At 40.9% G+C, this 20624-nt stretch overlaps 1 protein-coding gene across 1 annotated transcript in view; it reads right to left on the bottom strand.

Moving 5' to 3' along the window:
• LOC109952717 (xylosyltransferase 1-like) overlaps positions 1 to 14179 on the bottom strand; it is a 36546-nt gene extending 22367 nt beyond the window's left edge. The window contains 4 exon segments of the mRNA XM_020587926.1: positions 638 to 840; positions 1358 to 1530; positions 3666 to 4215; positions 13740 to 14179. Of these exon segments, the coding sequence (XP_020443582.1) occupies positions 638 to 840; positions 1358 to 1530; positions 3666 to 4215; positions 13740 to 14006 (1193 nt within the window). The 5' untranslated portion in view covers positions 14007 to 14179.
• Between the last annotated feature and the right edge of the window lie 6445 nt (positions 14180 to 20624).

Genomic DNA, 20624 nt, shown 5'->3' with positions numbered 1-20624 from the left:
CTTTCCTCAACAATACAGATCCCCTCAAATCCCCAAGCAGCAAGACAACAATTAAAGTCTTCTCCTTCAGTGCTATGGACAAGTCGTCCATTCACAGTCAATGCACGTTTGGCCTACTGGCCACATAACCTGATCCATAAGACCTCACACAGACCAATAAAGGCCATGCAGGACTGCAAGGCCACAGGTTAATGGCCATTAGCTGACACAATGCTTTACAAATCAGTGTGCTGTGTGTTTGGCAGGAACTTGACATGACTGGTAAAACTACTATTATTTTGCAGCTGTATATATGGGGAAAAAATAATGTGATTTTTAAGAAAAGCTTTTTGGACCAAGAATGTGTGTCACTGAGACCACTTCTGTCTTCCGGCCTTTTGTCTTTTGCTTTTCTGCTAAGAATAACTAGGTCTTATCTTGAAATATCGTGACATGGGCCTCAGATTTAACTTTTTAAAACTGTTGTCCCAACATTTGAAATGCAAATGTGAACAATGAACATTTCACTTAAGACTATATTCTCAAATTTCAACTTCGGTTTCAAACTGCCTGCAGTAAAAAAGTAAAATCAAACTAATCACTAAGAGGTGATTCCCCCCCCCATTCTCTGCTTCCTGTGACTGACCCATTCTCTCACCTGATGGGATAATCAGCAGCACTAAGGTTGATGAAGAAGTCCCAGGACCAGTCGGCCATTTTGAGCAAGTCCTTCATGCTGCGCAGGTACATAGTCAACAGGCTGGCCCCGCCCCAGATTGTGGCCATCCGCCAATTGGTGACCCGGACGTTTGGATACTGGCTGGCCAGAGACAGAACCTCTCTGTGGAGGTAGCTGGACCTCTGAGAGGGGAGAGAATTTTCTAAGTACTTTTTACATGGGCATTAAGACTAAATCAAATGACTCCCTGTTGCCCAGTAGTCTTTTTGACAGTTCGAACAGATGTGAATTTGTTCTCATTGATGTCTGCTTCCACGATTGGAGGGTTATTTTCAGTCAATGCAGTATTTTATTTTATTTTATTTTTTCAATGTTGCCCTGGCCAAGACAGTAACATAGCAAGTTCCAGACAAGACAAAACGTACAACACATAAGAATGTTCAAGATCCACAAATATAAGAACAAAGTGACTATAAAACAAATATCAAAACTAGAATTGAGCTAAAAACAAGAGCAAATAGAAAAGGAATCCTTCATGACTGCATAGCTTTAAATTCTGCCAATGATTCCAGTTTCATTAACTTAAATTTTCCTCTGTAGTATCACTTAGTTGTAGTGGTTTCTGGGGGCAAACCTTACATTTGTGATGTCAGTTGAAGAAATATGAAACAAGTTTTGAATGACAGTCAGTGGTTTCACCTGGTCTACATGGATGTAGTAGTAGTTGGAAGTGTGGTAGATGGCTTTGAAGAGACGCTGCAACTGACGCGAGGCTCGGCCATGGACGACCAGGACGTAGGCAATCCGTACAGGCGCAGATGGGGCAGTATCTGAGGGGTCCTCATGCCACTGTATGTTCACATTAGCCTTACCTGGACAGGGAAGTCAGAGATATCAGCTGAAGAAACATACTGCATTGTTGAAAGGGCAGTTAGTGTGATTTAAATTTAATGTTGCTTTCAGGTGGTGAATACACAAAGATTTCACATTCTTGAATTCCTCCATCTGCAACAAAGGCATGCCTGCAGTCTAGGGTAGGAATGATTTGATTAGTGGATAGACAGAATTTTAATTAGCAACCATTTAAAAAGTTGAATAAGTTATTTTTCAATAATGTCTGGTTACCATTTCTTACATATGAAGATTTACTACCTCTTTTTGTCTTATGATAGGAATATGACTATTTTTTGGTTTTGGTCAGTTGGTCAAAAACATCACGTTCCATCCATACATCAGTTTTCTGACTTATTATTGGCCAAAATGACTGATCTCACAATTATTGTTTCAATTTATCAAGTGCTGTAAATTACTGTTGCAACCCTACTACTGCAGTTCAACTGTCATTGGTAAAAATGTAAGGACAAAGATTTATTCAAGTAAAATGGATCTGATTAGCAATGTTCAGTGAACACTGTTAGTCACCCTTTTATTTCTCGGTCTCAAGAGTGGGTTGTTAGATGACATCAGTGTCTCTGTCAGCCCTGTTCTCTGCTCCAGCCCTCTATCTTTTTTGGAAATACTCTGCATCTATGACTGAGTTAAATCTGTCTCTTGTATAAACCATATAAACCATCTGACAGCCTAATGCCTTTCCATCACTATGCTCACTCTAAAGATGGCACGGGTTGAAGCCTGCTCAGCCTAATTAGAAACCTTCCCAGGCTGTGGGGCGCACTGGGGTTAGAGTTTGAGGAGAAATCACTGTAATCAGATGGTTCAGTCGAGCATCGCTATGCAGACAGAGGGAGGCAGGGGAGGGAGTAGGAGGAGAATAATGTTGCGTACAACCTCGGATGTGCTCTCAAGTCTGCGTGAGCACAGAAACACCTAACTTCGTTTCAACAACTTTTCTGTTCTTCTGAAAAGACGGGTGTGCACATCAGTCAAACTTCTGTGTCAGCCCAAACCAAACGATCTGTTACTGCTGTTCTGGCCCAGTTTCAGTCTGTGAAAATAATGACTAGTGTGTCATCAAAGGAACCTATGATCATATACATTAACCCTAAAACAGCCCAGGGTGGTTCCAAGAGCATAGATATAAGTAAATCATTAGTCAGCCTTTCCAAAAATAACACTACAAACTGCTTGTTTAATTAGGGTGTAATTACGCTGGATGAGTATACTCCTTGTGGTCAGCAGCCTCACTGTGTCTATTCATGTTTTAATTTGCTGAAAATAGGACTGGCAACCAATGAGATGCCTCTCCATGGCACTGGCACGTGCCAAAGTAAAAATTTTTCTCAGTGGATACATTTGAGAAAAAATACTTTTTGCAATCTGTCACTTCAAAGCAGCTGCCTGTTCGTCCCATTCTGCTGATGTTACCGTAGTCCAAATGTACTACCTTTAAATGTTATTTCGTTAGCATCTTGTGATGGTGGTGGTGCCTCATTGCTTCCATTGATACTGTATTTACAGTGAAGGTATTGCAGGAAATGAACAGATAATACCGTGTGTTTCACAGTGACTACTCAGAGCAGCATGCTGCAATATCAGGAAAAAAAGACAGCTGGTCCAAGTCACAACCAAACCTCTAATCAGCCTGAATCAGGAGGTGATATCTGAGGGAAAAAAGACTAACTTCTGCACTGCAGGTCAGAATAAAATACAAATGCAGACATTTCTCATATGAAATAACCAAAGCTGTTCAAACCTTGGCAGAAAATTCTGTATTCAAACAGGATCCTGCAGCTCATAACAAGTTGATCTAAAAAGTTTAATTTGTACAGTTTCCAGCACTTTTAGTTTCTAGATCAGTGTACAAAATTATTAAGGAGAAAATATTACATAAAGTTAAATGACCAGGGAAATATTTTGTCATAAAGAGACAAATTACACTTACATCTCAATTAGATTATACCTCACACTATAAAAGCCCAACAAATACACTACTAGTTTGGACACACTTTACCAGTGAATTGAATGGTGAAGTGTCCATATTTAAGTTTTTAATCATTATTTTATACTATTTTGTCAACACACTGTAGCCTCAGTCTGCTGATCTCACCTTCTATGGGGCAGTACCGAACCACTTTCTCAGGCATCAACATACTCTCTTTGTGTTTGCAGTAAACCTCGACTATCTGCAGCCGACACTCTCGACTCTTGGCTCTTGACAGAGCTGAAATGGCTTCCTTCCCGCTTATCTCACACTGCGGCAGCTCCTTCTTCAGTTTCAAACCAGGTGGCAGTGAACTTGTCGATTTCTTTGACCGGTAGAAAGACAGATCCTGATTGGACCTCTGGACTGGAGCTGGGACAGTCGGCAGCTGGGGGTGGGATTTAAGGATGTAGGTGCGGTTGTGATTGTGACCTATCTCTCTGGGTTGGATTACATGGTAATTGAGGACCTCGTTAGCAGATTTTCCCAGAATGCTCTGTGCTTGGCCCATATCTAGCTTGTGCTTGACATTTCCGAGTGGCGTCCGTTGAGGTTGGGCTCGCGCTCCCAAGTTGCTGTTGCTGTCAACAGTGTCAAAGTCTTTGGGGACTGAGTTCTCGTTATTGTTGCTGTCCAGGCGACGTTTCTCTTTGGGGCGGTGGGAATGGTAGACATCCTGTGAGACAGGAGACAAAACTAGCATTAAACACAGCAAATATAAACACTCAAACATGGTAATATTGCAAAGAGAAAGAGGAAAGAAAATCAGGAATAAAAGAAAAGAAGTGACATTTGACCCCAGAGACACAGGCAGTCAGTCAAGTGGTGAGGTGTGTGTGTGTTTCAGTAGCAGAGGCACATGACTTCATATTTGAATCCCACAGATTGCCTTATATCAGTATTTTTCAGGGATAAAAATTGTGTTTCTGGTTATGTGTTTGTGCATGAGCCTCACACACACACACACAGACCGCCTGTGGGAAGGCAGTAATATCAGCTCTTACCACCTGCTCACCAGACAACCTTTCATTATCTCATCTGTCATATCAGCTTAGAGGAATGTGAGTGTGTATACTTGTATGGCTGTTGTTGTGAGGACCAGGTTCAAGTTCAGGCCCTGGGAGGGGAGGACATTTTGGTGAAGTGACAACATTTTGGCTGGTCCTCATTTCTCACACACATTCATATTGCCGAGGGTTAAACCTTGGCTGTAGGGTTTTAGGTATGTTCACATTACAGTGGGAAAAACGAGAGTCTTGCGCTGCATGTTCCGCACTGGTCGTCATTGAAACTCAAGCAGACATTTCTGGGGACGCTATACAAAATGGGGCAGCTACAATGCTAATGTTTCCAGCAGTAACTCAACAAAGTTACATTTTAGAGGACCATACAGTTTTTTTTTAAAACAGTCTTGGTAGCGGCCATTGGGTGCAGATATTTCGCTAACTAAATAGGTGGTTTGTCTTTACCCAATATTGACACAAGGATCATATCATTGTACAGTTTGGGAAAATTCAGAAATGTTGATTACCTATAACCTGGGGTTCTATGAAGCCAGGGCAAAACACTGATTGACTGCGCACACAGAGGTCAGCACAACCAAAAGTCAAAGTTAAACAAATGTGAACTTTTGACGGAGTCCCACTGCTCGCACTGAGGACCAAAAAGTATTTAGTGTTCAGGTTAGAATTAGGCACTTAGTTCTTAAGGTTAAGGTTTGGTGTTAGGGGCTAGAAAATGCATCATATCAATGAATGTCCTCACAAAGATAGAGGTACAAGTGTATGTGTGTACGCATGCAGCACAATGATCACCTTCAGCTTCCCTGCTCTCCTTGAGAATGTAAAAGTACACCTGAAGCCTGAAATAACACCTCCAGTGTACAGAGAGAGATAAAAGGCTTACACACATCAATACACAGACATGTCTCAGACAAAATTAGCATATTGAGGATTTATCTATAATTAGTGCCTTACCAGCACTGGTGCTAAAATATAAAGTTTCTTTGTAAGAGTGGTGCAACAGGAAAGTGAAATTGTGGAAATCTGGTCAGTTAACTGTCGTAAACTAAATTTTGAAAACCTGCCAATTATTTATTTTTTATTTATAATCAGTGAGTAATTTTGTCCCCATCACTTTACAGCTGAACATGTTCAAAAATTTAATGTAACATACAGCAGCTACGGTAGGATGACTGCTTTACCATTCACAAAAAAAAAAAAATCTAATCTGGAACTATAATAAATATAGTAGCATCGCCATATTGGACTGTTGTTTGAAGATATCACCTTGGGATCTTGTAAATTTTGATTGGACTTTTTCCTCCTCAGTTTTTTCTGACATCTTTAAGACCAAACAAGTAAATTGATTAAGCGAATCAACAGCGATTGAGCGAATCAACAGCAGGTTAGTCAATAATAAAAAATAATTATGAGCTTATATTATTATTCTAAGTCTTTTGGAAAACAACATTTTCTACTGATACACATCAGCTCCTACATGAAGCATCTCAAAGTACTAAAACTATAAAAATGTCCTTGACTCTGGCTGCAATTTGTTCGACAGAATAATACGAGCTGGAGCTTTTCACAGATCTTTCTAAAGAGCTGTGCATCTTTTCCCAGAAGCCTGTGCATTCCGTGGCGACCGGCCACAGCTAAAATACCATTGCTTACCTACAAAGACATCATTCTTTACACTCACGCACACACACACTGAGTCACTGCCTTCTTGCTGTGTTCTTGAGTGAGCAAGTTTGCTCTCAGCCTCTCTCCTCAGCAGGTTCTTATTGAAATTGTCTGTGCTGCCTTCAGACCTCCTGCTGCTTGATGATAAAGGCAACAGAAAAGAGACAAGAGAGACTGTTCCCTCAAGCGCCTGGGGCGAGAGACTTTAAAAGAGGTGAGAGAGGGAGAGAGGAACAGTTTAGGAGACCTGTTGCTCTAACATCTGTTGATTACAGGCCATGTTCACACTGACAGGGATGAATCTGAAAAATTCTAGCATGTTTTTTTATTTTATTTAAAAACTGTCAGCAAAAGCTGAGACAGTTTAAGGAAGTCTGAAAGTTTTGAGAGAATGGACTAACATTCTTCATTCCTTTTAATGGGATTAAATACAGAAACATACAGAATATCAGACTCTCATGTAGAGCTACAATACAGCTGATGACATAGCAGCCTACATGTACATCTGGCAAATGTACCTTAGAGCCTTTAGCCAGAAACATATTTTGGGATCAGAAAATATTGCTCAAAGGCTTCAGGTTACACTGGAAGGACAAAAAAAGAGAACATGACAGACATTATGATTTATCTACATGCAAGGTTTTAAAGACATGGAAAATACTAAAGATGCCCCAATCGATTGGTTAGAGATCAGAGCTTGCTAGTCTTTAGCTTGACGGCTGATCACTTGATTTTGTGCTGGTCACAGTGGTTCATGTCATGCACAGAGTGACACAAACCAAAAACCTAACATCTCGCATGCACCTCGTGCATTGGAAGCGCTTCATGTACACAAAGTGCACAAAGAGAGGAGCCTATTGAAACACCTTAAAGAAGGGAAATCTACATCCAAAACTCTGACAAATAGTAGACAATGGGAAAATTACTGGCTATACTGGAAATGAATGTATATTTACAGTGTATCCAACCTATGGTAAAACAACAAATGAAAAATTACAAACACTTTAAAAAGAACTGTGTGTTCCATGGGATCGATGTACCATATAACAGACAGACGGTCTTCTGTTTCTATTACTGTTGCACCTGTTTACATTTGGAGATGTACAAATATTGCACTTCATTTTTAGTTGGTTTGGAAAAAAAACGAGGGAGAGAGGAAGATGGAAAATGTAAAGAAACGTATTTAAAACAATGTTTTACTTTTATTATAGTAAAATTTTTCTTCATAAATGTTTATATTGTCCATTATAGCTCTTCAGAATTGACTAAAACTGGAATCGGCAGGTCAGACAAAAAAATCTCAGAGATCAAAATCGACCAAGACAAAAAAGGCAAGTGTTTCCTAGTTCAGCTTTTCAGCTGAAGGAGGCATTTGAGGATATTGTTTAGGGCTATGGGAAACTGTGATGTTGTGATTTTTCAACATTTTCCTGTGTTTTTATAGACAAAACAATCAATCAATTGTTGAAATCCTGATTGAAAGATTGCCAGATGGTGTTATTTGCAGCTTTAAAACAATCCATTTCTATCGCTACCCAAATTTTCTCTCCAAATCTCTCAAACCTAAAACCACAGTCTCAAAGGGCACACATAAATATACAGTGAAAAGTATGACGCGATGAATTAATCTAGTGAATTTTCAAACTCAGAGTTTGTATTACAGGTATAACCATAAAAGTAGAGAATGTTAGCCTTCATTCCTGGACTTCTTTTGTGCATGTTAAACTACATTTTCAAAATGATGAATAGCTATGTTTTCACAATAGGTTACTGAGTGCAGCTTGATGCAAAAACAGCTATTTAAAATTGAACCTGCAACACTAACGGGGTCTGAATACATTCTGAAGTGGATTGTGGGTAATAATGACAAAGGTATTTATTTATTGGTGTTAACAACAGGATTGTTTCTAACCTAAAGCCTCATGATGGTTGACAGTTGATTTCAGCAGCTTAGCACATTTTGCCACTTCCTCACCACAATCTGTAAGATTTTGTTTCATTTTTAATTTGACACTTATAACCTTTGCTTCCATGGACAAACAGCTAATAAAAGTTGAATTATCTGTCCCTGTTCTCTTTGCAGTGACAGATAATTATTAGGAGTGTGATGATATGCTTAGCTCACGAGATGAGATGATACACGATATTGGGTTCATGAGAACGAGGTGATATTTTGTCACTATCTGAGAAATCTTCAATGAATAAATATGACTGGGAGAATTGTCTTATTTGACAGAAGGTCACAAAATACAAAACAATGCAGGTGTATTGAAATGTTTTAACTCATCAACTTGTGATAAATGCCACTTGAGTTCCACTTTGAATATGAAATATGATATGCAGTAAAAGACAGCAATATGCAAGCACTGGAAAAGGTTTTGCACAAACTCAACTGACTGGCTTCTCTCTCGTATGATTTCACACAGGTCTCTTCAGACCTTATAACTGTGCATGACCTATGCATGAGTTTCAACTACTAACTGAAGCTATATGTGACCTTCTGTGCTATTTCACCCTCACTGCACTGCACCAGACCAGACGGTGACATCACCCGGCAAAGGTGCTGTGTTGCCCAATCACGCATGGGGGACAATCAGGGGGATGGTGACACCCACGAGAAGAAGACTTTTGTTTACCTTGTTAGCACTGCTATTCACCGTTGAATTTGGGCCACAGTTAATACACCATAACGACACACCATGCTTTTTCGTTAGTATTTGGGCCACAGTTAATACACCATAACAACACACCATGCTTTTTCGTTAGGACTGGATGATAAACCCACTATGTGAACATATCGTCACACTCGATCAAAGTGGCCTGGTTCTGTCAAGTACTGATATAGCGAGACAGCTTTTGCCTCAACCAGAAATATCATCACATTTTAATATTGTGAGATCTCATTGCACAAAATCTCATCACACCCCTAATAATTAATAAGGTTTCTCTATGAACAAATTAACAGTTGGGTGTTGTGTATGTGAGACAGAGAGAGAAAACACCTTCATAATGAGCAACAGACAGCTCTTTCACCAGGCTATTCACAGCATCAAGAGGCCCCTGTCATGCATTAATCAAACCCTCGTATACTGTTGTGTGTGTTTGTACTCAGTGTATCTTGGGAAATGTAGGTCGTGGAATTTGCTGCTGCTGCAAGGAATCCTAATATGCCTAAAATATCAGGTTTTCAAGAAAAACAGCCTCATTTCAGCCAGTGTTTATGAATCCATCGAAATGGTTGGGAAAATGTTTTCATGAATGTTTAGTATCTGAAAATTTCATACCGTCATAGTGCAACTTCAACTCAATGCACATTCTCTTGGATAAAACAGGTAATAATCAAACCCACTTCAGCCGGGTGTATGCAGTACACACTAAGTTTATTTCTCAAATAACAGCACCTGACTGAGCTGTTTGTGTTGACTACGATGTGACTGATCACCCGCTGAATTGAACCAGACAGATCCTGAAGCATCTCATCTCTGTACCAATAGGGATGTTTCAGTAGGGAATCCCTCATTCAGAGTATTGGCCAATACCAGATTTGACATCCTTCCTTCTGGATCTAAAGCTAACATGTTTGTCTCAATAGCATTAGCGACCTATTGAAATAATATGATTTTAATCTGGGAGTAACTTGAGCTTTGTGTAATGTTAATGCTTTGTGTCACCTTAGCAGTAACCAGACTAGACAATTTTACTCCTCTTTAGTTAACTTGTACGTTTTGTACAGTTTGTTGCAACCAGGCATCCGTAGTTTACGTCATAGCTTCAGGAAAAGAGGAATATATCATGTCCCTGAGGAAATTAATGAAGTAATCCGTCTAAACAAAATGCTCAAAACAGAGGTGTAGAGACAGATACAGGTGGATAAAGTGAGCTAAATGCACTATTATAATAATAATAATAATAATAATATGTATTTATAAAGCACCTACCAGCTCAAAGAGCACTAGGTGCTACATCAAAAAAATTAAAACCAAAATCATCAAAATATCAATATCATCGATCTATAGCATAATTCCTGTCCAGGCTGACACCCCTCAGAAAAGCTAGAATAAAGCTAGAGGGATGAAATGATGCTGTGAAACCCGGCTCTGTAGGCTCTGTCCTGTAGGATGACCCAGGATTACAGTGGGGATTTAAGTCTATCTGTGCCAGATTTAGCAATTATCTCAAAGAAATAAAGACATATAGCAGCTTTCTGGTTTTAGCATCAGTATGTCATGCTAAATGGGTAACAGAGACACTACCGTTCCAGCATGATGTGTTCAGAGGGAATCATCTTTAACACTAATCCCCCCAGTTAATAATTTTACCAGGATGAAACATATTATTTGTAGTTTCAATTTAAATAACAGAGGCTCATGGCTTTGCTTATCTAAGCTCTACCTATCTCAAGAAAGACATGAGCTAAAACTTCCAAACCTTCAATGGTATTAATGGGCAGCCCAACACTCATTGGCCTCTTGTTAGTTTACATCAGATCTACCACTGTCGTGCATGACAATACAGCAAAGTGCAGAATCTCCAGAGGTGTTCAGTACATGTGCAAACAACAGAACCTCACAACAAATCAACATACTGAACCGAATACACTGAATCACCACGGTCACAGAACAAATCGGTTCACCAGACTGAACCAAAGTGGTGGACTGGCAGACCAACACTTCCATCTCCAGAACCATGACACCGGCGAGGATAAAAAGTTGTCTTGCTGATAGCGAGGTACATGAATTTTACTAGGACAGTATTTCTGGAAAGAGAAGATAAAGCTTCTCAAAAGCAATTTTTCAGCGCTTCCAAAAAACGTTTACAACCATCACAACTACATGAGTAATCCCAGCCTATAATGAATTGTTCTCACACTAGAGGTCTAAAAGTAGTCCTCGCAGACAGGGCAGAGCACATACACACACAAACAGCATTTAGGGATTACTGAACAATCTAAACTAGATGAGAAAGCATAAATCCCATCAGAGAAATCTGATCTAAACCAATCCTCTAATCTGATCTGACCTGGCTGATGTGAATCAGCTCTGATACACATTTGGTCAACAAAGTCTATGTGTGCATGTCTATTCCCTCAAAAGGTGCGATGAATGTGAGAATTGTGTAAGCATGGTGCCATCCACACATGCTGTAAACACAGGCTACTGGATATCGACAGCCAGTACACACAGTGCTTCAGTATGATGGACAAACATTAACACACACACATTCCCCCTCCAGGCTGCTGCAAAGCTGAACACTGTTGGTATTTTAACGTATATAAATGTGAATGTGTGCGCTGTGGAAGCTGCTGCAGTGAAGGTTAAAGAGACTTGCATGCACTTTTGTATTTCTTTACCTGAGAATCAAGTTTTCTGCCTGGCAAGTATTTTGTTGTAATCTAATGGACCAAGAGTCCAAAACCCAAAAGGTAATCAGCTCATAACGATATGAAACACTGCTCCTTACAATATTCCCCAGACCAGCCTGAAATTCAGTGCCTTCCTACACCGATGTTCTGACCCATTCATGGAAAGTTGATGCACCTCAGGCAACAATTTTATTTGAAACAGATGCATAAATATCAGCTTTATATCCACCAGTGTTGTAATCGAGTCACTAAACCTCAAATCTGAGTCGAGTTTCGACTCCCCACTGAGTCACCAAAGAATAACTCAAGCCAAGTCCAAACCAAGTCAAGACACTGTGCCCAAGTCAGAGTCATCAAGGTTTACATTAAACACAGCTGACACACCAAACGTTCTAACAGTGCACTGCATCACCGGATTGCTCGGCAATTTGATAGATAAAAATAATTTATAGAAAGGTGGAGTGTACACTTTGATGGAAGTGTGCCAGATGCAGCATGGTGCAGGCGAACAAGTTTTAATGTCAATATCTTTTGCCAGTGTATTATGGCTTTTTACTTAAAGAGTTCTCATCTTCAACTTCTGAGTCCGAATGCAGTCAATGCTGGAGTCTGAGTACATGTCCGAGTCATCGGTGCTCAGGTCCACATTGAGTCACAAGGTCTGAAAATCTGGACTTGAGTACTACAACACTGGCTCTTCTTCACCACTGCTTTCCTTTTACCGTTTTCTCTCCTCTTCCATCTCTCTCACTCTGCCTCTCTTCCCCTTGCAAATCCTTGTCATATAAGAAGTGCTGGTTGGTTTTAAAAGCAAAAATCAAATCCTTGTCATATAAGAAGTGCTGGCATGTATCTCTATGGTTTTAAAAGCAAAAAACGAGGACATATAACTACACATAGACACGCACACACAGAGTTGTGTCTTACTACAGTTGTGAGGACACTCGCTGACAGAATGCATTCCCCGGCCCCTGACCCAGCCAATCACAACAACTAAATGCCTACTCCAAGCCTCACCTAACCGACACCTGATACACTTAAGCCTAAAAGCAAGTCTCAATCCTCACAAAGCTCTTTGAAGTCGTGAGGACCTAACAAATTGTCTTCACTATAACGGCATGATTGGCATCCAAACAAAATGGCCCAGAAAATGTAATAAAGACATGTATAGAAACACACGCGGACAGGGAAGATCACAGGGCATCTGGTTAACTAATGAAAAGGACATTCAATACAACCCATGTCTCTTGCTCTTTTTCCTCACACTCAGCTGCATATATAACATGAGCTATACACACACACAACATAATTTTTGAATGTAAAAAACACTGGAATCTCCTCCAGATCATACAGATGTACTGTAGACATTATTCTAATAGGAATATGCATGTGCAGATACAGGGAAAGCAGGTGACAGGTGATGAGAGGATGCATGAATCAAGTGGTGTAAATTGGAAATATTGCAAACCAAAAGACTCACAAGTGGGAAAACAGATAAACAAAGAGTTTTTGTTTGGGATCAATATTTTCCAACTGTATACAAATCGGGCTAAAGTCCCAGGGGATTTCTGTGCCTTAATCATTTCCTACTTTCTTAATGTGTCAGTCCAGTCACAAAGGTTCACAAAGGTTTTAATGACCACACTCAAGATGAGACTATGTGTTCTGTGCAGTTACCTTAATATTAATTAAGCACGTAGAAATCTTTTTAAACAAGTTGCTGCCAGCTTTGCACTACCAAGTATCAACTGTAATGAAAACTGGGTAAACCAATTAAAATGTTTCTATAGCTACCTTAACATAATCTTAATCAAATGCTGTTGTTGGCACATTGGATGCAGTTACACACAGTAAAACAAGTGGTCTACAGTTTTACTTGGCCATTAATCGGCACCTTAAATTGACAGATTGTGAAATTAAGTCTGGCCCCGTTTGTCCAATGTGCTGATCCAAATGCCAAAACAACAGGGGGGCAGCTGCAGCCTCCCAGGAGCATCTTCTCTGTTGCTACCATGTGGTTTCTCTGGGGTTAGACGCTCGTTTTCAGTCCGGGAAGAATATACACGTGCAAAAATCTAATTAATTCACAACAAAACTCACAAACCTGCTCATCATAGATAATAAAGCTGGCAGCCTACCACTTACACCTACCGCTTGCAGCTTGTGCCGAACGGCCGCCCTTCCGAGCGGCGGCGGCGGGTCGCCCTTCCTTTTCAGCCCCGTCCGCGGGTGCTCCCTGTCGGCCTTGTTGAGTCCCCCTGCTCGGTCTTCTCTCTCCTCCCGGTTCCTACCAGCAGAGTCCAAGCTGCTGAAGTTCCACACGATGAGAGTCTGGACCAGCAGAACCGCCAGAGCAGCGAGCAGCAGGGCGGACCTGGAGCGCCGGGCCAGCCTGCGGCCACACGGGTTACCGTTCATCTTTCTCCCCCTCCTCCCTCCGGCTCAAACTGAGAGCCCCATCCGATAAACGCCAACAGCGGGATGTGGATCCTGCCCAACGCGGCCCGAGAGAGGCTACTGGCAGGCAGGCACAAAGGAGGAGGAGGCGGGAGGAGGGAATTTGGTAAAGGCATGAAATGAGGAGAGATTTGCAGAGAGCAGAGGACACCGAGGCCCTCATGTGGACATTAACGAGTCAGCTGTTTAGAGAAAACATTTATTTTCACATTTAGAGCAAATGATGTCGCTGCAGTTTGTAAAACCAGTGAAGAGGAGAAACATCAGTCAGTGGCAGGGCTGGACCCGACATTTGTACCAGTTAATACCAGTACTACAGTTTTAAAAAGTGTTAAAATACTCGTGGGATAGGTGGCAGTGGCAACAGCAGGAAAGTACAATATTATGACCAAAAGTACAATAGTGGAGGTGCATTTATCCATCTATACACAATATATACACAAATTTAAAGTGAATAATAAAATCCATTCTCCACATGTTTACAGAATTGAAGCAACTCTCCCAGCTGATAGGAGATGTAATAAAATATAAGAATTACTCATTATGATAAACCATCTTTCCACTTTTTGTCCACAGCCATTTACATTACGCATGCATACTAACAAAATTTCTTTTATATCAGCTAAGGAAATTGCTTCTCTATACATTATGTGTTCCCAGTCATGCAGTAAACACACACTACATACTGTGCAGTACATGTAGTATGCTCCAGCTGAGTCTCCCTCTGCTCCATCACTGCTAGTCTTCTAATACACCTTGCACCAGATTTCATGTAGAGAATTGCCAGTGACCTAAGTGAATGAACATCTGGCTGGTGAAGGAGATGCTGAACTGTCCTTTTTGTCAGCAAAAGGCCACTTTATTTTCATGCAGGGGCAACAGCAATAACTCCAGCAGAACACACTAGCATCACCAACCTGAACTGCATACCTCCCATCACGCCCAGCAGGCATTCTGCCAAGTGTCTCTCTCTGTCCCCCAACACTACACAGCCCCCCATCTGGCTGGTTAACTTTCCTCAGTAACCCACAGTCTTAACAAAGTCCCTCAAGCATTGGGGCACCCTGCGCTGGTGCTGAGGCTGCTCTGTGGGTCCCTGGCCAGCTGGCAGAGAGGGGCTGGAAGCCGGTGGCTTGCTCCCAGTGTTTGTTTTCCCCTCCAGTGGGGCCAGGGGCCGGTACAGTGCAAGCCAGTCCCTGTGCAACACCACTACTCGGCCCTGCTTTTTCAGTCTCACCCTGTACAGACAGTCTTTGCAGCACAATGCAGGGCCCATCCCAGTGGCTTCTTAGAAAACAGAGTCCTCTCTTCCACTCCGGGGTGTACACCCACACCAGGGGCAAAGTCCTCTCCTCTGCAAGGTACATCTTAGGCCTGTTTCGGGTGAGACCCCGTGTCCCAAAGGGCCTGTCTGGTCAGTTTGTACGTCTCTCAGAACCACTCCCGGAGGTGGTAGTAATAGTTGTTCTGCTGTGATGACAGTGCTCTGGTCACGGACCATGTATGCCTCTGGCCACTTGATGCAATAATCCATGGCCATGAGGATGTAACAGTTCCCTTGGTCCATGAAAAGGGCCCAGGATGTACACACCCACACTTTCCACTCTCCCCCCTGGTCCTACTGCAGCAGAGCATGCAAACATTGGGTTGGCCCCTTCTGGGCTGTGCAGGAGTCACACAAATGGACGTAAAGGCCTGCATCCTGGTGGTAGCCTGGCCGGTAGAAGCAGGATCACAGCCAATGCAGAGTCTTAGCGATCCCAAAGTGGCCTGCCCCACTGAGCCATGGACCAGCAGGAGGACCTCGTGCTGCTGTCAACAAGGCACCATGAGCTGTGTGCCGTGGCCCCTTGGGCCCTGCCAGCAGGGGTAGAAAAGAGCATCCTGGCTGAGGAGGCTGAGCCACTGGTCAGTGCAGAGGAGGAATCTCTGCCCATAATGGTAGGGCTGGAAATGGCGAACTCCCAGGATGACAGCAGGCCGCTTTTGGTGGGTTCCTCTCTGGTCGGCTCAGTACGCAGCTGTAGGCGATGACCTGCTCTCGGTGCTCCCCCTCCTGGGCCAGCACAGGAGCCGCTGTATTAAAGGAAACAAAAAGTTTGTGTTCACGTACCTCTCTCCAGGCTTGTCTAAGAGTCCCAACTAAGAGATCTTAGCTTTCTTTTACTTCTGTTTCACATCTTAAACTGTTTTTTTGTCAGACATTGATTTACAGTAGGTTTGATAAACACAACAGTGATGTTGAGTTGTTGGCCAAGAAGTGTCAAAATATGATATTTTCTTTATTTTTATCTCTTAATAATAATATCTCTTATAAGAAACACTTAATTTAATTGATTCTATCTTCAGGTAATTTGAGATTTTGTGATCTTTGTTACCTTGACATATCTTATCTTTCTTTGAAGGAAAATAGTTCCAGTGAAAAATGGACAACAAAGTCTCTGGATTATCTAGAACAATGGGGAACATATTTCTGAAAAGACACGTTGCTTTAAAGTTTTTAACATGTATTATAATACTCCAAGAACCACAAATAATATTCTATTCACCTCCACCGTATTAGAGATGCAGCAGGTGATTTAAATGTGCATGTCAGAATAAAAATATGCTCATGACACAGCAACTGAAACTTAACATAATATATTTATTTTGCAGGTCACAATGGCACAATAACAAAATGCAGCATTTAATTTAAGTCTAAATATATGAAAATACATTTTAACATATAAAATAATTTGGTAACAGCTCACATGTAGCCCCCTGCGCCATATCATTTTTGGACTGGTTTTGGGAAGTTCAAGCCAATTATCTTTATTCGCTTACGATCCCAGACACAATTCTCCTCCAAATTACTCTCCACCATTCCACAGTTGGGCGGCACCCAGGCAGTGTCATACACTCGGTCATATCTGGAGTCAGTTCTTCTGACGTGGGTGGCCCTGATATGTGATGGCGATCACTTTCCCCACATCAACTTTAACCTTAATGATGACCCTGTCATCCTCAGAGTGACCAAGAGGATAGCGGCTAGCTTTCTGCAGGTCTCTGCTGAGGTAGACGCCTCGGCCAAGCATTCCATCTTCCGACTGGTGAAAACCATCGACCAGAATGGACCTAACATTCTTCCTGGTGGTGCCATGGTACATGAGGTACTTTTTACCACTAACCGGTTTAGAGAGGCCTAGTCAATTTACCCCCTTGGGCAATGCAAAGTCATTCTCAGCCCACATCAACTGGATCATGCTTGCGCCAGTATCACTGTAAGAAAGAAGGTTATTTGTGTAAAGACTTCTAAAGACCATCATTGCAAATGAAACAACACAGACATAACACACTATTATTAACAGTGACTTTGTGAGCATGCTGGCACTGAGCTCAAAGCACCTCTGTGCATAAGTAAAGCCTTAGTGTGTCACCAGCCTGCTATATTATTATAAATTATGCTATTAGTATTAAATAAAGTCAATAAAGCTGCAACATTAATGTGATGCTTACAGATTAAAACAAGAATAATTATAATCCAATCAAACAGTATTCTGAAATGGGTGCACAGCTACTTTTGGTACTTTAAGCACATTTTCCTGCCAATACTTGTAGTTCTACACAAGTTAAATGTTAAATGCAGGACCTTTACTTGAATGTTTCTATATATTTACTTAAGTCAAAGGTCCCACTTCTTCTTCCACTATGGTTCCATGCAACATAAGTTCTGAGGAAAATCACCGTTTTTATGTTGTTTCTTACTGGGCTCAGATTTCAGAAGGTGAATTGTTAAGGTCCACAGACACCAGTATAATGTAAATCTGCTTTTGTCAGTGAGGAAGCTCACAGCTGAGTCTGACACATCAACATATTCCTCTGAAGGCATACGAACACACTTTCCACCAGACTAACTTCACATAAAGTACTGATAATATTTCCTGTGAAAACACAGACCCTTTTAAGGAAAAACCAAAGTGTGTTCACCTACCTCTCTCCAGGTTCGCGTAAGAGTGCCGATGAAAAGTTCACTTCCGTTTCATCCCTAACACATTTTCCTCTCAGACAACATGTACTAATATAGGCATGGTTAACACATCAGATGTTGAGTTACCGTTATGTGGCCAGCAGAGCACTGATCACTGATTTATGAAAGATGTCAGCATGGAACTTATGGGACTTTCCAGCTGTACAACAATTGAGCTGTACATCATAAAATAAAGTTTTAATGCTCAGTTTCACTTTGCCCTCGCTGACGCTGCTGTCTCTCCTCATTCAGTTGCGCGTTTATACAGGACGTGTGGCGAAGTCGTCTTGACAAAAATGCTACCTCTGCAGCATTTTACTTATACTCATGCATGTGCAGGGAGACATGGTCGAGCATTTGAACATACTGTACACGACATGATGAAACGTTTCACACTTCAGCCTGTGCATAGCCAGTAAACAGCATTGTTGGTGGTCACTGTTGTTGTGAAAAAAAAGTATGTCCTAATAGTCCAGTTCACTGGTGAGGAATGTGAATAAAGGTCGAAGACACATCTGTCTTTGTGAGATTTATTTCTTGCAAGAAAGGAGCAATCTACAACAGCATTCAGAGTGATCTGCTAGAGAGGCTTCAAAAAGGAAAGAAAACCCAGTCATATAAACACGGGTCTCACATGCAAGTTTCAGAGAGGATTAGATAATAGGCACCTGTTCTGATTACACACATACACATACACCAACTCAAAAAGAAGTCTACACAGACTCAGGGAGTGCATACTTCTTCAGGGACAGTTTGTGCTATCTTTTGCTGAGCAGACAGTTCAGATATTCTGGGTGGACAGAGTTCACCACAAGTTTGAGGCACATATGGGCAAAGCAAAATTTCCCATAACACTGTTTTATCATCAATACAATGTTTATTGTGTAGCCGCTGTTCTGTGTGTGTGTGTGTGGCCCATATTTTGTGTATGTATATTTACAGCCTACATGACTATTATTCCTTTCATAGAGAAATATTTTATTGTATGTTCATCAAAGTATATTTGTATCATCAAATAAGAAAACATGCACATCCAATTTTACAGTAGGTATATATCATTTAATATAATTTATACAGATCTTTTCTGTACCCACCACCACCCCATGTGGTTTTTACAATAGTTCACAAGTCATTATAAATATTTGTCAGCAATTACATTGGGTTTAGGGAATGGTTAATCTTAATTAAATCTAATCAATCAGTCGATCAAATAGTCAGGCTTTCATTGCTGTAGTACCTGGTTCATGCAACTCAAAGTGCTCTACAGGTGACAGACAAGCTGATAATAGGAGAACAACCATGAAAAAATAATTTGAGATTAGAGCACATAAATAAAAAAATGAAATTAAATAAAAAATAAAGCAACAAAATAGATTACACAAAAAAATAAAACAATTACAAAATATAAAATTTATAAGATATAAAGGAAAACTAAACATTTGAAAACACAAATACAGTAAAATGAATGAATGAACAGATCGAGTGATGCCCATAAAATATTCTTATTAAAAACTTGGGTACAAATTTTAGCTTTCAGTTTAAAACATCAACATGATTCAGCTGCTCACAGATCCACAGGCAAACTGTGCTGGCGACTAGAAGCATAAAAACTAAAAGCTGCCTCACCATCAGTTTTTGTTCTGTGCTTTGGATCAACTGAAAGACTCAAACTATCAGAGGACCTGAAGCAGGTCAGGTACCATATGATGGTGCATGACCATGAAGTGCTTGAAAAAGAATTTTTAAATCAATACAAAGAGCAGAACAGAAATGGCATTTCAGCCACATAAAGATGCATGAACAAACTATTGTGATGTCAGTGTTGACAGAAAATGCATAAACAAATGATTGATCACTCTCAGTATTTCCTCTTCCTGCTTCACTGGTCTGAATTCTGTGCTTCAAATTTACCAGAGAGGTAAAATGAGACATCACGAGTTATCAGTGATGGTGTTCAAATGCTGCTCGTAAATGAGTTGTCCTTGTCATCTTGCAGGCAAAAATGTATTTTCATAGTCTTGGCATAGAGCATTATTAGATATGTGTGACGTTACACTCGTTACACTCTTAACATGGTCAGCAAATCTTATGAAAAGACCAAAACCAAGAGCCCATCTCTTTCAGCTTTCTCACCTTCCTTCTCTGTCTGTGGCTCCAAGACCACTGGTTCCTACTGAAGATGTAAAAATACCTCACCAATCCACTACCTGGCCACGTTAATAGTCACACCTGTACAACTGTATACAGTTCAGTGCAACACTTCCACCTTAACATCAACATGCCTCTATATTTGTGTTCTGCCCTGTAACATACACAAGAGGCTCAGACTAGTAGGAACACCTCTAAATATAATGTAGTCCAGTACAACACCACCTTTAACTATGACCTCAATAATAAACATAATTGAATTTATACATTTGTGACAATTTCACCAAAAACTGAAACATTTTGAGCTTCATGAACAGAGATGTTAAGGTGGAAGCGTTGCATTGAATTGCATACAGTTGTATAGGTGTGACTATTAACATGACTGGGTGGTGTATATATTTTATTTATTGAAAAAAGGCTGAATG

This window comes from Monopterus albus, unplaced genomic scaffold (assembly GCF_001952655.1).
Source record: "Monopterus albus unplaced genomic scaffold, M_albus_1.0 scaffold488.1, whole genome shotgun sequence".
In the NCBI taxonomy this organism is placed as follows: Eukaryota; Metazoa; Chordata; class Actinopteri; order Synbranchiformes; family Synbranchidae; genus Monopterus; species Monopterus albus.
Note: the sequence above shows the minus strand (reverse complement) of the source record. Positions and strands in the feature narration are given on the sequence as shown.